This window comes from Pseudorca crassidens, chromosome 13 (assembly GCF_039906515.1).
Source record: "Pseudorca crassidens isolate mPseCra1 chromosome 13, mPseCra1.hap1, whole genome shotgun sequence".
NCBI lineage: Eukaryota > Metazoa > Chordata > Mammalia > Artiodactyla > Delphinidae > Pseudorca > Pseudorca crassidens.
In genome coordinates this window covers 82,191,330-82,207,479 of record NC_090308.1, presented here as the reverse complement: position 1 = coordinate 82,207,479, position 16,150 = coordinate 82,191,330, and the positions used below count along the sequence as shown (strand labels likewise).

The following is a 16,150-nucleotide window of genomic DNA, read 5'->3' as shown; positions in this document are numbered from 1 at the left end:
CACTGCCTTGATCCTTATCACCTACCTGAAAGCAGGAGCCCTGACTATAAGACCTCTCCCTATTCCCCAGGGAGGGGGGCACTAGCGCTAGGCTGCTGTGTTCCCTCTTTGCCTGTCAAAGAGATAAAGCTACTCTTTCTCTTTCCTCCAAAACTCTGTCTCTGAATTTCTAGTCAGCACCAGAGCACAGAGGGCCAATATTTTGGCAACAAGAATATTAAAAACAAACAAACAAAAAAACCCAAATAAACATTTCTCCAAAGTAAAGATACAAAGCCAACAATCAAGTGAAAAGATGCTCAATGTCACTAATCGTTAAGGAAATGAAAATGAAAACCACAATGAGATATCACTTCACAACAATAAGGTTGGCTATTATCAAAACAAAGGAAAATAAGTGTTGACAATGATATGGATAAACTGGAACCCTGTGCCTTACCGGTGGGTGTGTAAAATGGTGCAGCCACTGTGGAAAACAATTTGTAGGTTCTTCAAAAAGTTATACCAGGACTGACACAAGATCTCTCAATTCCATTTTTAGGTATATACTCAAAAGAACTGAAAGCAGGGACTCAAACAGATACTTGTATACCAATTACCTGGGAAGCATTATTCACAATAGCCAAAAGTTGGAAATAACCCAAATGTCCACCAACAGATGGATGGACAAACAAAAAGACGAATGGAGAAACAAAATTGATATTATTCAGCCTTAAAAAGGAATGAAATTTTGATACATCAAAAATATGGATGGGGCTTCCCTGGTGGTGCAGTGGTTGAGAGTCCGCCTGCCGATGCAGGGGACGCGGGTTCGTGCCCCGGTCCGGGAAGATCCCACATGCCGCGGAGCAGCTGGGCCCATGAGCCATGGCCGCTGAGCCTGTGCGTCTGGAGCCTGTGCTCCGCAACGGGAGAGACCACAACAGTGAGAGGCCCGAGTACCGCAAAAACAAAAAAAAACAAAAAAAAAACGGATGATCTTTGAAGACATTATGTGAAGTCAAATAAGCCAGACACAAAAGGACATATAATTCACTTATATGAGGTAACTAGAATAGGAAAATTCAGAGACACGGAAAAGAGAATAGAGGTCATTAAGGGATATAAGCTGGGCAGGGGTGAAACAGGAGGGAACGGGGCAGGGCACCACCTTTAAAAGAATGACAGAGCTGTTGGATATGACATCACCTGGTTAGAACCAACTAGGTTCAAGATGGCGGAAGATTCAAATTCCAGTGTCACTGAGCCTCATTTATATGCTCAACATAATACATTAGCTAAATGACATATCCACAGGTGCCATGATGGTTCTGAGGCTGACCAAAAAAATGTCAACAAGTGGGCGGGGCCCAATTCCTGGAAATCTCCGCCCCTTCTCCAAGATAGTTGGAATAATACCCCCACTCCTTTCCTTATGAAATTACCCAGCCCATAAAAACTAACCATGCCGTATTTCAGGGCCTCTCACCTTCTGAGATGGCCCACACTCTGTCTGTGGAGTGTGTTTCTCCCAGGACCATGCTTGCCTTTTAAGATGGACTGCATTCTGTCTATGGACCGTATATCTCTCTAAATAAATGCACTTCTTACCTATCACTTTGTCGCTCACTGAGTTCTTTCTGCGACGAGACATCAAGAACCTGAGCTTCATTAAGTCCTGAGACCAGGTATGTGATCTCAACTAAAAGACAGTGAGTTCAAGTCCCAGTCTGAGTCAGGTGGTTTCACGGGTATGGGGGGGTGGAGGTGCAGAATGGAGAGTTATTTTTGAATGTTCTGTTTGGGACGATGAAAGGTTCTGGAAATGGAGAGTGGTGACAGTTGCACAAGACTGTGAATGTAAGTAATGCCACACCGACAAATAGTTTAAATGGTAAATTGTATGTTATGTATGTTTTACCACAATAAAAAAAAAGTCTGAAAAAATAAGTGATAAAATTATGGACATGAATTTATAATATCTCTTTATAAATATAAGAGGTATAAATATACAATAATAGGTGTACATATAGTAAAATCTCAAGTTTTATTTAAAACCTAATGGATCTGTAGGTTACCCAGGCCAATTTAGCTGTACACACTCGAAGAATGCCCATCTGTCAGGGGCAAGTTTAATCAAGTGTCTAATGAAGATTAGACTGTATGCTTAGAAATGTGCTCGGTATTATATATAAATGCTCTTTTAAGGACCCATTAACTTATTCTAATTAGATGCTTATTTTTATAAGTGCCTTTAACTCAAAACTAATTTTCTTCCTTGAGTTCCATGGCAGTATTCAAGAAGTTGAAAAATCTATATATAGAACTGTAACAATAGCAGCTGCAATTTTCTGAGCTGCTTACATCAAAAGGCACAGCATACATTATTTCATTTAATTCCCATACCAAAAATAAGTACATAACTCCATTACATGAATGAGAAAGATGAGGTGTAGCAAGGTGAAGTAACAAGAGTTTATACGGCTGGTGAGGAGCAGAGCAAGGACTCAACACTACATGTATGTGACAGAAAAGCCATGCTCTGAACCCCTGTGCCTCTGACATGAGACACACATATGCTAGGCAATCATGGAAGTGTGAAATCACAAGATCACTTGCATCTTGGGGGGGCGGGGGGGAGCTACTCTTATGAAAAATAATTATAACATTTTCTTATAAAAAATGGCAAATTGTGGTGTAATTTAATACACTTTATAATAAAGCAAACCTGGATTACATACAGCACCGAACACTACCACCAAATTTTGAGACAGACATAACTTTAAAGAAATTCTGCACCAGGAGCTTCTCAGAGGTGTCAAACGACCTCCAGCATGGCTGAGCAGTGCAGAGCGGGGAGCGGCCCTGTCTGCCTGCTCCCACTGGGACCACCGGGATGCTAATGTTTGAGAAGCACGAACAGCACAGCTTCCCATTTTCTGAGTTACATCTGTATAATAAATCATTTTCATACTTCATGTGAGAAAAACTCATGTTAAAGCCTCAATTACATAACAGTAAGTTTGCATCCTCAGATTTTTCCATCAGGCATGACTACTACTAACTAATCCTAAGTGTTTCCTATTATTCCTAACTTAAAACCAGATAATAGGTAAGAATTCCAATCAGTATTCGAGAATACTGATTTATTTATATAACAAAAGGAATAAATGGTAAACTGACGGTACTGGAAGTTTTAGCCCGTGCAGTAAGGAGAAAAAAAATCGGAAATCTTATATTTGAAAGGAAGAAGTAAAACTGTCTTCTAACACTGACATAATCATGTATATAAAAATTCCTTGGGAATCTATAATAAAGCTACTAGAACTAATAATTTAGCCAGGCTGCATGATACAAGGCCAATGCACAGAAACGAATTTCTACATACTAGCAACAAGTAATTGAGAATTGAAATTAAACAAAATAATGTGTAATATTATAAATGAAGATATAGATAAATTTATCAAAATACCTGCAAGACCTCTATACTGAGAACTACAAAACACTGCTGAGAGAAAATTACGATAACATAAATAAACGGAAAGATATCACGTTCATGGATTAGAAGAGTCAATATTAAGGTAACAATTCTCCCCAAATTCACCTACTGATTCAAAGTAATCCCAATAGAAATTCCACTGGGTGTTTTGCGGAGTTAAGAGTCAATTCTAAATTTGTATGGAAATGCAAAGGATCTAGCAGAGCCGAAACAATATTGAAAAAGGAAAACAAAACTGAAGAACTGACATGCTTGATTTCATGACTGATTATAAAGCTCTAGTAATCAAGTTTTAGCATAAGAACATGTAGATCAACGGAACAGAAGAGAGTCCACAAACAGAGCCACACATATATACAATCGATTTGACAAAAGTACCAAGGAAATTCAATGAGCAAAGGATAGTCTTGTCAAAAGAATAAAAAAAGGTGCTGAAACAACTAGCTATCCATATGGAAAATAAAATAAACTTTGACCCCTAAGTCACATCATTCCACAAAATCAACTTAAAATGGACCACAAACCTAAAATATAAGAACTAAAACTATCATCTAGAAGAAACTCAGGAGAAAATGCTCTCTATAAAAACTTAAGAAACATCTCTTTGAATGACAGTGTTGAGACAACATAAAAGCAAGGCATAAACTAGGGGTCAACATTAAGAATACACAAATTTGACAAAGTACTTGATTCAGAATATACAAAGAAGTCTCATTACTCGCTCATAAAACAAAAACCTAACTTTCAAAGTGGCCAAAGATTTAAACAGGCCTTTGAGAAAAGATAAACAAATGGCCAATAAGAATACAAAAAGATGCTTAATATCATTAGTCACCAGGGAAATGCAAATCAAAACCATGAGGTAAGATCATACACCCATTAGAACAACTATCGCATCACAGTTACAATATGAGTTGACAAGGATGTGAAGCAACTGGAAATCTCATGCTGCTGTGGGAATGCAGAATGGTGCAACCACTTTGAAAAATACTTCACTTATTATAAAGTGAAATGTATATTAAACATTAGACCCAGCAATTCTACTCCTAGGCATTTACTCAAGAAAAATGAATGAATGTGTAGGTGTCTACACAAAGATTTGTACACAATGCTCACATCAGCATTCATCATAATAGCCTCAAACTGGAAACAACTCGAATCCCCACTAACAGGTGAGTGGATAAACAAATTGTGATACAGACACACTGGAATACTACTCAGCAAGAAAACAAAATGAACCACTGAAAAGAAATGCAGTAACATGCATGGCATCTCAAAAGCACTGTGCTGAGCAAAGAAGCCAGACAAAAGCCTATATATGCCATGACTCCCCAGAACACATAGAAGTAAACCTCAATGACAGAAGGCCATCAGTGGGTGGCTGGAGTCTGAGCTCAGTGGCACAGGGGAAGACATAAAGTAGCTTTCTGTCGTGATGTAGATCTTCTATACCTACATGCCTACATTTGGCGAAATCAATCTGCACACTTAATAAAGTTGATTTGAAAGTCCCTCTAAACACAGGTACAGTGAAATGGCACAAAGCACTTTTGAAACAAGGCAGCTAATGTTAGTGACCAAGTTATAAATATTTATAAAGAAGCTATATAAACAATTTAGAATTAAGGGGTGAGCAGGGTTTCTTCATACTTTTGGTGCTATGAAGACAATCACCTTGGCAAAAGGGACCGAGGTGAGTCTTAAGAAAGGTTTAAAAGTGATACACAGTAGATCTAACTGATTATGGTATGTTTTTGAAGAAGTCTTTCAAAAGAGAAGCTTTTTAGGTAAGCAGTCAGTGCATTTCCTCATTTCCTTTTGAATTATAAGAGGAAGACCACAGTCTGAAGAATTCAAGGCTAGCTAATGATGGTTTAAAAAAAAAAAAGGGAAATTAATGGTTTTCCATCTTAAATAATACTTTTACCTACTTTCAGAAACATGCCACCTCACAATGAAGCAAATTCTATTGAAATTCTCAATCTGAATATTGAAATCTGCCTATCTGAGAAAGGTCTAATATGGGTCCCAGATCTCCTACAGAAAAGTACAACCTTGTAAAACCAGGAGAATACCACATTACTTACCTACATTTTAATTTAAATCCCCCCAAACCTCTGTTATAATACTTACATGACACACGAGTAAATGAAGCTCAGAGAGGTTACGTACCTTGCCCAAACTACCAAATATCAGAGCTGTGATTTAAAACCAGATTATTTCAACTGCGAAACCCATGCTCTTAAGTTCCACGCTGCAATGCCTCACAAGGAGAACTCAGCCTCTCTGAGAGGTACTACAGAAACTTGGAAGAGTGACAGCATAATTTTGTAAAACCCCACTTACCTTCAGGGGACGCAGGGCACCACAGAATTTAGTCCACCAGCTATTTTCAATGAATTCTAAGTGCCTCTCTCTTTTCCTAAGTGTTCGTAACCTTTCCTCAAGTTGTTTTAAGGCGCGTTTATCCCTTGCTGGCAAAGGTCGACCATCTTTGCTCTGCAAATAACAGAACAAAGTAAAAGTGTTTTTTTACCATTAAGGTCTTTATAAAGTACCCATCAGATTTAGCAGATCAGGCAACACAAATTTTTTTGGCTCGATTTGACTCCTTTGGCAAATTTACAAATTGGAAAAAAAAAAAAAAGAACCCAACAACTTCTATGTGACAACACACATCTCTGAACCCAGATGAGTGTCAGAATGCGATGTGAATGTGTGTACGTTTAATGCTGAACGTCCTCTTGATCCCCGTTTTCCAAATACCGTATATGGTAAAGTCATGTGGAGACAGATAAATATTTTTAAAAACATCCTTTTTATGAGGCACTTTATGTTCTTTGCTCAGTTATTCTCCTTCATCTCCAAATTCCTCATCCTATCCCTTGTCTTAACATATCTGGTCCTACGTTCTCTCTCCTTTTGGTCGAGAGACTGTGTTACAGTGTATCTGAGCTGAGGCTTCTCAGCCCGACTCAAACACCAGCAGAGTGATGCAGTACTCGTATGCGGTGTGCACAGGTTTTTATAACAATCGCTAAGAGCCAGCGCTTTCTTATTCTCTATTTACATTTGCAAATGAGTTATGTTTTCTTCGGCTGGCCTACCTGACAGATAATTCTCATCTATATTCATATGATATTTACCGTAACCATGAGCAGTACCTTTCTGTGGCGTCCAGGTGACACTTTCCCACTCGAACTCCCCCCTGCCCATAAGTGTCTCCAACTCGGTACAATAATAAACCACAATAACAAGACAACTGCTAAATACTGAAAAGGTGAAATATAAATTTGTTTGCTTTTACTGAAGGGCCAAGAAAATATTTACACGGGACAACATCTTTCTTTCTTTTTAAGTTTCTGGCCAGGCCACGCGGCCTGTGGGATCTTAGTTTCCCAACCAGCGATTGAACCCCCAGGCCCTCAGCAGTGACAGAGTTGAGTCCTAACTACTGGACTGCCAGGGAATTCCCGGGACGTTTTTAAACTGTAAAAGCGTTAATAATTAGAGTGTTAAAATCCCTATCAAGGTTTAAATAGGATGCTGGGGGACACGCCGGCCAGTGCTCTGCAGCACAGCCCAGAGCAGCATCAATGTGGAATAAGGGACACACGCATTGTTCATTATTTCTATGTATTTCTTGTCCGGGCAGACAGCCCAGACACCCTTTCATAAGGGGATGTCAGGGTCACAGCGACCTCTCCACAAGACGGCACTGCAATGCTCTGTTCCTGATCGTGTTGCTTCCCAAACGTCACATGCATAACAGTCAACAGGAGGGTCCGTTCAACGCAGGTTTCTAGACCCTACCCCGAGAGAACACGACTTAGTTAGGTCCCGGGTGGGGCCCGGAATTTGCATTTCTGCCAAATTCCCAGGAGATGCTGATGCTACTGGTCCAGAGACCATACTTTGCATACATGGGGCTATTATTATTATTTAACTGTCCTCACTGCTTTAGGTACACTGGTTATTATCAAATTGTATCCCTTACAGAAGGGTATTTTCTGAAGACCAGAGGAATAAGATATCTCCCTCCAGAAGACAGATCCAGGTCACGATACTTCAAGCGTGTGGTACTTTATGTCTTAACTACACAATTTTTCTCAAAACTGCCATTCTAATATCAAAAGGATACCAACAAGGTAGATTTATTTCACTGCTGGCATTCCCTATTTCAGGAAAATAATTTTTTAGTAAGCTGATTTAAGGGTCCACTGAAAACACACTCAAATTATCTGCCCATTTGCCGAAGCATCAGTGGGATGAATGGAGGCCCGCTCTGCTGTACCAACTGTCTAAACCAAAGTAAGAAGAACTGTGGTCAGACACACACCAGGAGAGACACCCAGCAGTCAACCAATATTTCATTTGGAAAAAAAAAAAGGAAGTTACACAGCATATAAACAATATCCTTTGTTGGAAAAACAGTAAAACGTGAAAGCTGCCCCTCCCACGGTCCCCAACGACCACCCCCCTTCTGTGGTTATCGCTGTCACAGAGACCATGCATATCTATGTGTCTACATGTGTCCCTCTGTGTAAACATACTTATGTTTTTTGTTTTACATAATAGGTAACATTTCCTGTGCCTTATTCTCCTTAAATCTTCCAAATAAATCTCTGAGGTTGATAACAGCATTTTTTTTTTTTTTTTTTTTTTTTTTTGCGGTACACGGGCCTCTCATTGCTGTGGCCTCTCCCCTTGCGGAGCACAGGCTCCAGACGCGCAGGCTCAGCGGCCATGGCTCGGACCCAGCCGCTCTGCAGCATGTGGGATCCTCCCGGTCCGGGGCACGAACCCGCGTCCCCTGCATCGGCAGGTGGACTCCCAACCACTGCACCACCAGGGAAGCCCGATAACAGCATTTTATTCATTTATTAGATGAGGAAAATAAGGCCCACAGATATTACCTACATAATCAGGAGAGCCAGAATTTAAACTGAGAAAGTGTAACTTAATTTCATAAGATACATTCTCTAAGCTATATAAATCTACCTCATTCCTTTTCATCATTGCACAGCACATTATACCATGATATTTTAATTTAACAAATACCTTATTTTTGAACATTTAGATTATTTTCTTTTTTGAGGGGGCAGGGACATGAATATCCTTATTCACCTGGGTACAAGCGCATACATACAATCCAGTGAGATAGGCTCCTAGACATCTGCTGGATTAAAATTTAATTATTAAAAGGTACGTTGTTTGTGCATTTGTGTGTACAGGCGCACCTGACAACATTCAGTTTTCTTTTAAAAGCTGTATATTTTATATTCCCTCAAACAGTATTCCTATCCCCAAATTCTTATCAACCCCTGACGAAGGTAAAAAATTTAAAGACTTCTAAAGGATAAAAAAATACTGAGTTGCTCAAATTACCAGCCATCCTGGTTTTAGCAATAAAAGTCCCCTCATGTTCTGGAAAACTCCTCAGGTCCCACACAAACTGGGATCTTACTCAACCTACTCATTACTAATGAGCTGAAGCATCACTTCATATTTTCACTGAAGAGTTTAATTTCTCCTTCAGTAAACTGTCTATTTAGGTCTTCTGTTCATTATTTCTATGTATTTCTTGTCTTTTTTTCTTCTTGACTTAAAGATGCTCAGCATGTATCAGCTATATTGCAGATTATTTCCTCTCAAATTATTGTTGGTTCTTTAAATTCCTTTTTGGTGCCACTGTTTTTGGTACATAAATTTAAAACCATAAAAATTTAAAGCTCACCAGCTGCTCAATTTGCACTCGAGTTCTGAGTCTTATTTAGAAAGGTCTTCTACATACCAAAATAAAATTTGATTTTCACTTTCTCCTAGTGTTTTGTAAATGTTATACTGGATTTAAATTCTGAATTTGTTTAGTATATGGTAGGAGGTTTATAAAGATTTCATTTTTTATCTTTTATAGACTGTATTGAATTTCCACCTAAACGTATGAAAACTATCGTCTCTACAATATCGAATCTTCCCAAGTAGGAACGGATGAAGTTCTCCATTTATTTCAGTCTTCTATTATGTATTTCAATAAAGTTTGTAATTTCCACCAGGAAGATTCTGACATTTCTTATTATTCTATAGTTCACAGTTATTGGAAATGAGGTCATTTTCTATTACATCCTCCACCTGGTGAATGATCCTGTACATTTGTATCTGGACACCTTGATGAACTCTTGTTAGGTCTATTAATTTGCCAGTTGGTTCTTTTAGATTTTCTTGGTAGAGGCTATCTGCAAATAACAGAAGTTACTTCCCCTCTTCTCTCCTCTCCCTTCCACAGTTACCCCTACGTTCTTTTCTATCTGACTAGGAATAGGATACGAACATCCCTGTCGTATACGTGCCTTTAGTGAGAATGTTTCTTTCATTAGGTACGATGCTCACGGTAGGCTTCCTTTGCTAAACAACTTCTTTTCTTCCAATTTGGTAAGAATTTTCTCTAAGCATCGTTAACTACAAATTGACTCTTACCAAATACTCTTTGGCATCTATTAAGATGTTTATGTTTCTCATTTATTCTCAATATATTAAACTACTTTATTTTCTAACATATCATCCTCGCCATCCTGGGATAAACCTAATCTTATAATTATGAAATATTCTCTTATTACAGCATAGTTTTTGAATTGCTAACATTTTTATTTATATTAAATTATTTGCCTGTACTTTCATAAGAGAGCCCAGTAAACAGTTTTCTTTTTGGTGTGCTATTACCATCTGGTTTCTGTCTCAGGATTATGATAGTTTAATAGAATATTTCAGAAAACTTTCCATTTTTTCCTATGCTCTATAAATAAGATTTATCTGTTACTTGAAGGTGACAGAGGAAGAAAAACTTGATTGTGTTTTTAGAAGTACATTTAATTGGCAAGTGGTTACACGTAATCTTATCTTATTCAAACAGTACATAAAACTTTAACGTAAGTGATACAGTGAAATCTGATATTACACATGGAATCAGCATACCTGGGAAATAGCAAGGTCTTCATCGTACGCAAGTAGAACTTTTGTGTTTCAGTTGTTAGAACACTGATAGAAATTCTCACACTGTCAGTGTCCTACATTTCACAGAAGACAATTTTTTAAAAATAGAGTTCTTTAAGGATACGTTGAATAAAAACTCAAACAATGTCAAAATATGGGCTTAGCAATGTCTAAGTCACAACACAGAGCAGCTCGAAGACAAAGTACTTTTACGCTTTTACCCCGGTTACGATAAAACATCAAGTCACCTTCGATTTAATCGTTTGGATGTGCTGCTCCACTTCCTCAATGTCTTCAGTGTTTTCTAGACGTTCGTAAGCAGCGCTTCTAGTGCCTTTGATCAGATTTAGAGGCAAGGCCGACATGCCATAGGCCTGAAAGAACAAAGGAAAACACGTTCTGGTAATACTGTTTTATTTCATTTATTTTTTGGCTGTGCCACGAGGCTTGCGGGGTCTTAGTTCCCCAACCAGGGATCAAACCTGGTCCCCTGGCAGTGAGAGCGCCAAGTCCTATCCACTGAACCACCACGGAATTCCCTAGTCATACTATTTTAAACATATTATACAGAATTTTCAGGTAAAAAATGTCCTTTTAAGTAATAACAAAATGAGTAAGCAGTTGTGAAGGGGACAGTCACTGAAGAACAGAGGATATGGGAGTGAATCATGATTATATTGCTTCATCATTCTGTTTATTTCATATTTAGTTACATAGAGTTACGTCTGTAATACTATTCCTAGAATAGGTAATATCTATTTTTCAAAGGACAAGTTATAAAATTAATGGAAATATAATACTTTATCAAAGTAATAACTCACAATTTCAGGCTAATCAGGGGTTAAGATAGTATGAATCAGTAGAAACAATTTATAAAATTATTTTCTATGGAAAAACCCAATTTTATCCAAGTGTATACAGTAAACCCGTAGTAAAATGTAAGTATTTTAACATACATGTTATTTGATTAGCATACCAATGATCTGCATGGAGTTTATTTGTAAGTTCTAAGTATTTACAGTCTTCACTAAGTATTTTAAATATAATTCTTACAAGAAATTCTAAAATATTAATGGGCATTAAAAATAAACCTATTATTTTCTATTACCCAATTCTATATTAGCCAGTCCCAAATGTGAAATTTTATTGTAACTATTAAAAACACTCAATGGCAACTGCCATGTGGCCATTATTCAAAATCGTTACTGACCTTAAATCCTTAGAAGCAAAACTGACAACTACCACCTCTTGGGTGCAGCGACGGGCTCTAAAGCAGACACACCATGTATTCAGATCCTTCCACTTTCTTCCTGAGAACACAGCCAAACCACTTCAGCCAGCCTCCCTGAAGTTAGGCGGGGCCATGAGACTGAGCTCAAGCAATGAAATGTGGGCAGAAGTGATAAACGCTACCTCTTAGGCTTAACCCTGAACTCTAAAATATCCTGAGTAATCCTGCATATTTTCTCTCATGCGCTCTGCTACCTGGCTGTCAACTCCCAGGATGATCTCAAATATGTTTAGTGTCGATTTTAATCACTTCAATATTCTCACTGAGTCTCCTTTAGACATTGATTAAACCACCATTCATATAGGGAAGCATAAATTCTGACACATCAGGGTTGTTTTTAAATTAAGGGAGAATAGGAACAAAGAACATGATTAAAAGGAAATCCCAGAAATCAACCTGTTCTATCAGGTAGTATCAACTCTATATAGCATGTTGTATTTAGATAATTAACTAGCTGAAATTATTACCTAATATGCAAATCCTTGCATTTTCTAAAGGAGAGATACTTAAAATCTTGCATTTTAAATATTGTTAAAACATAAGTTAATGTTCTCATGATTTCCCCATCATCCGAAAACAAAAACAACAAGGAGAGGTTGGGGAAAGGTTCTATTTGTATTAGAAGAAAATATAATTTGGACAGAGTAGAATAATTTTCTTCTAACTAACTAAATTCTTATCTAACTTATACTCCTAATGACCTTGGTAAAATATAAAAAGGAAAAACATAATCAGGTTTACTTTTTTAACCGTAAATTTTATATCCTCAAACTACTGAAAATGTAAAATGTAAAAAAGCGTATGGAAGCCAAGGTGTCCCAGAGGTGGTTACCCTTCCCTTGTAGGAGTGTCCTAACCCTATTACCACTCTGACCTATCTGTTGTTAGTAGTTCCACACCTTTTAAACGGTAATGGAAAAAAGTAACATAGCACTTTAAGACTCTGATGAGCATACAGCATTACATGATGATTATTCACCGACTCTCCACACGCACATATCATTTTGCCACAAGTCCACGTTGCTTTTTACAACCAACTGCCAGGGCAACATGATTTTGCTAAACCCAGTTTATGCCCAAGTATATTTTCCTGTCTTTCCAACCACCCGAACTAGGCTTATTTTATCCCAAATCTTGCTATTCTGCTTGATGGATCTGGGTCTCTAAATATACTAACCTCAGAACTCAATACTATTGGGTTGGCCAAAAAGTTCGTTTGGGTTTTTCCATACGATGTTATGGGAAAACCTGAACAAACTTTTTGGGCAGCCCGATTATTCCCCAAGGAATCTGTACTCCAGTCAGCACGAAAAACGTGGCCACTACTTAAGAGTTTACTGTCAAAGACAAGGTCACCTAAATTCTCCTCACTGGTCTGCTGGTCTCACTTCCTACAAATCCACCCTTTACACTGTTTCCAAAGTGATCTTGCTCTAACCCTCATGTCAGATTATGTCATTCCTCTGATTAGCATCCACTGAGATTCCCCAGGACCACGTGCTCTGGCGGCAGTCCCCAGGATTCTGCATCGGGGCCATCAAGACCACACAGGAGACAAGAAGCAGGGAGCGTCGGTCTGCTGCTGCTGCTTCAGCCAGAGCCACACTACTCTGTTCACCTCCTTCTGTATGTATCAGAATTTCATGAACGACTGTTTGAAAATGTCACTTTACAATTTTTTTTTTTTCCAATGAGAGGTACAATTACTAGTCCTGTGAATAGACGCCACTATCTAATCCTGGCCTACGAAGCCCTTCGTGACCTGATCCCTACCACCCAACCTCATGCCTCTAAATGGTTCACTGCTCCTCAGTCACTGCAGTTTCCGCATCCACACCTGTGTACATGCAGTGCCTCATCTGGAACACCCACGTCTCACCCTACCTCATTAGCCCAGCCCAGTGCCCTTCAGGTCTCAGCTTAATTACACCGCATCTGAGAAACCTTCCTTGATTTGTAAATGTGCCTTGCTTATAACTCAATTATAGTACAGAACACTGGACATTATTTGTCTGCATGTCTGTTTTATCACTAGATCTGCCAAACTTAGCTAATCAGAATCATGTGGAAAGTTCGTTAACAATATAGATTTCTCAGCCAGACTAGTAATAACTGCAGTAGACTGTTTTGTATGTAAGGACTAGGTCTCAATTCTTCTTTTACCTACCTTTATTCCAAGAACAAACGTGTTCAATTAATAAAATAACTTCTCTAAGAAAATAATATTCAAACAAAAAAAATTTTTTCAGTGCCCTTTATTCACATGAACTTATTTCCTTACATGGAATTTACACATTTATTTGAAGAGTTAAACTGCATTCCTATAGCTTAAATAAACAGTTTAAAGTAAAAATTTTAGAAAATAAAAACATGTCCTTGGTAACACCTTGTGGTAACATGGGACCAGAATACAACATCTTTTTGTGAATTATTAATTGTCTGAAGAGAACAAGAAAGTAATCATTGTTTTGGTTACCTAGCTTTTAGCTTATTTTTGGATTACATGCTTAAATTTCAATGATTATCAGGAATTTTAAGTATAGTATTTAGATTAAGATAAACTTGACATAACACAGTACACAAAATATTTAATCACTACAACTTTAAGATCTTTAAACAAGAGTCTTTTGAATTTAACCTCAGATTTCTTTGAAAAAAATGTATGAAGGCTATCATTTTTCAGAAACACAAAACTTTTATTGCTTACTACTGCCCTCTAGTGAATTACCAGAAAATCAACAAGGCTAAAGAGATCATATCATTTAAAATGTTTCCAGGTCAGCCATAATCGCTTCCAATTTTATTTGTTTCAACTTCCAAGAATAAATCACCACCTGTATTTTAAAAGCCAAATGTTTTGAGAGAATATATACAAACTACAAACATTTCTAATACCTTCTTGCCCCTATAAGAACAGCACTTTTCCCTGCACCTCTCTCTTCTGTGAAGGATGAGTTTGCAACCTATTAGCCTTGGATTAGAAAGGTCAGCGCCAAGCACTGCCTGTAAACTGAATATATGTCCTGCATATACTTATAACACCTATTATTCAAGGACACGGATGCTGTCATGACTAAGGAAACAACTCACTTAATGTGTATTCAATGAAGATTTCCCTTTTAAATATTCATTGATTCTAAAATATACATGTATTTTCTCACATTTATCATCAGTGAAATTTGGATGCATCTTACAAACACTGGCTAGGCAGAAGTCATGACGTAGTTGTCATTACCTGCACATTCACAGATTTGGTCATAGCTGGTTACATTATAGTTACTTCTCCAGTGGAGTTACCTGTATTCTTGGTACAACTCTTGAGTTTAACTGCCACTTACCACGTCTTATAAGATAGTGCTATGATTTGACATCGAAGCAAAAAGTTAATGTGTAAGGAAAGACAGAACAAAGGAGCAAGCAGTGAAGCAAAAATTAACTGGAACAATGAGCATGATTCTATATTTTTTTGCAAAGCAATAATCAAAGGCTTTATAAGCTTAAGAAAGGAAGATGACCAAAGTAGAAGACATTTTGTACTTTACTACTTAGGTAGCAAAAGAAGAAACAACAACAAAAACAGCTTAAACAGGTGTGTTAGCAGCTTCAAAGAACATCCCAGAGACAAGAATGGAGCACCCAAGAAAAGCTGTTAGCATCAATTTTCTTGATAGCCTAAAACAACCCTGTGGAGTGAAACATGGACATGAACAGCCAATTCAAAAGAGTGATTCAGAAGACTCACATTCCAAATGCGAAGTTTTAGAAATACCTTTACAACTTATTTCACTTATATTTTCCTTATCTTGTATGCGGAAGATTGATATGACTTTTTTTTTTTTTTTACGTAGGTAAGGCTAAAACACTTCTCTCATTAATATAAAACAAAAACTATAAATGACTAGAGAGCATGGGCAGGGCCTTTTCCTTACAGCGGTACATAAGGTGCATCTTACAAATCAGGTCACAGACTCAACGAAGCATACTATCACATAGAAGGCTGAGAAATTTAATTTTTAAAGTGGAGTTCTGTCTTCAAAGATTATTGAGAACCACTGCTCTATTTATTTCTATTTTCAAATCCTTAATTTAGCACTCTAGTTTTCTTTATACATTAGTCTACATTTATAGTAAATATATTTATTAGCATAAATATATATATATAATTCATAAACTCCTGGAAGACACGTTCAATTTTTTTTACTGGTAAGTGTACATAATAAAAAGTTCAGTAGCCGCTGTCTTTATAGGCACTTCAGTGGTCCACATGATACATTTTGTATGAAAATAGCACCATTCAACACTTCCCCACTTGGTGGCACCAAAAAATTAAAATATCTGCATAAATATTTGTGTCTAGAGGTTTTTTTGTTTTTAATTTTAAAAGTAGCAGA

At 37.6% G+C, this 16,150-nt stretch overlaps 1 protein-coding gene across 3 annotated transcripts in view; it reads right to left on the bottom strand.

Annotated features, from left to right (window-relative positions):
* The window catches only part of LMBRD1 (LMBR1 domain containing 1), a 116,582-nt gene that overhangs the window by 42,641 nt on the left and 57,791 nt on the right, over window positions 1-16,150 (bottom strand). For all 3 annotated transcript variants that reach the window (XM_067702870.1, XM_067702872.1, XM_067702871.1), the window contains exons 8-9: window positions 10,717-10,842; window positions 5,825-5,977 (exon numbers count right to left, since the gene is read on the bottom strand). In XM_067702870.1, the coding sequence (XP_067558971.1) occupies window positions 5,825-5,977; window positions 10,717-10,842 (279 nt within the window). The remainder of the gene's footprint in view (window positions 1-5,824; window positions 5,978-10,716; window positions 10,843-16,150) is intronic.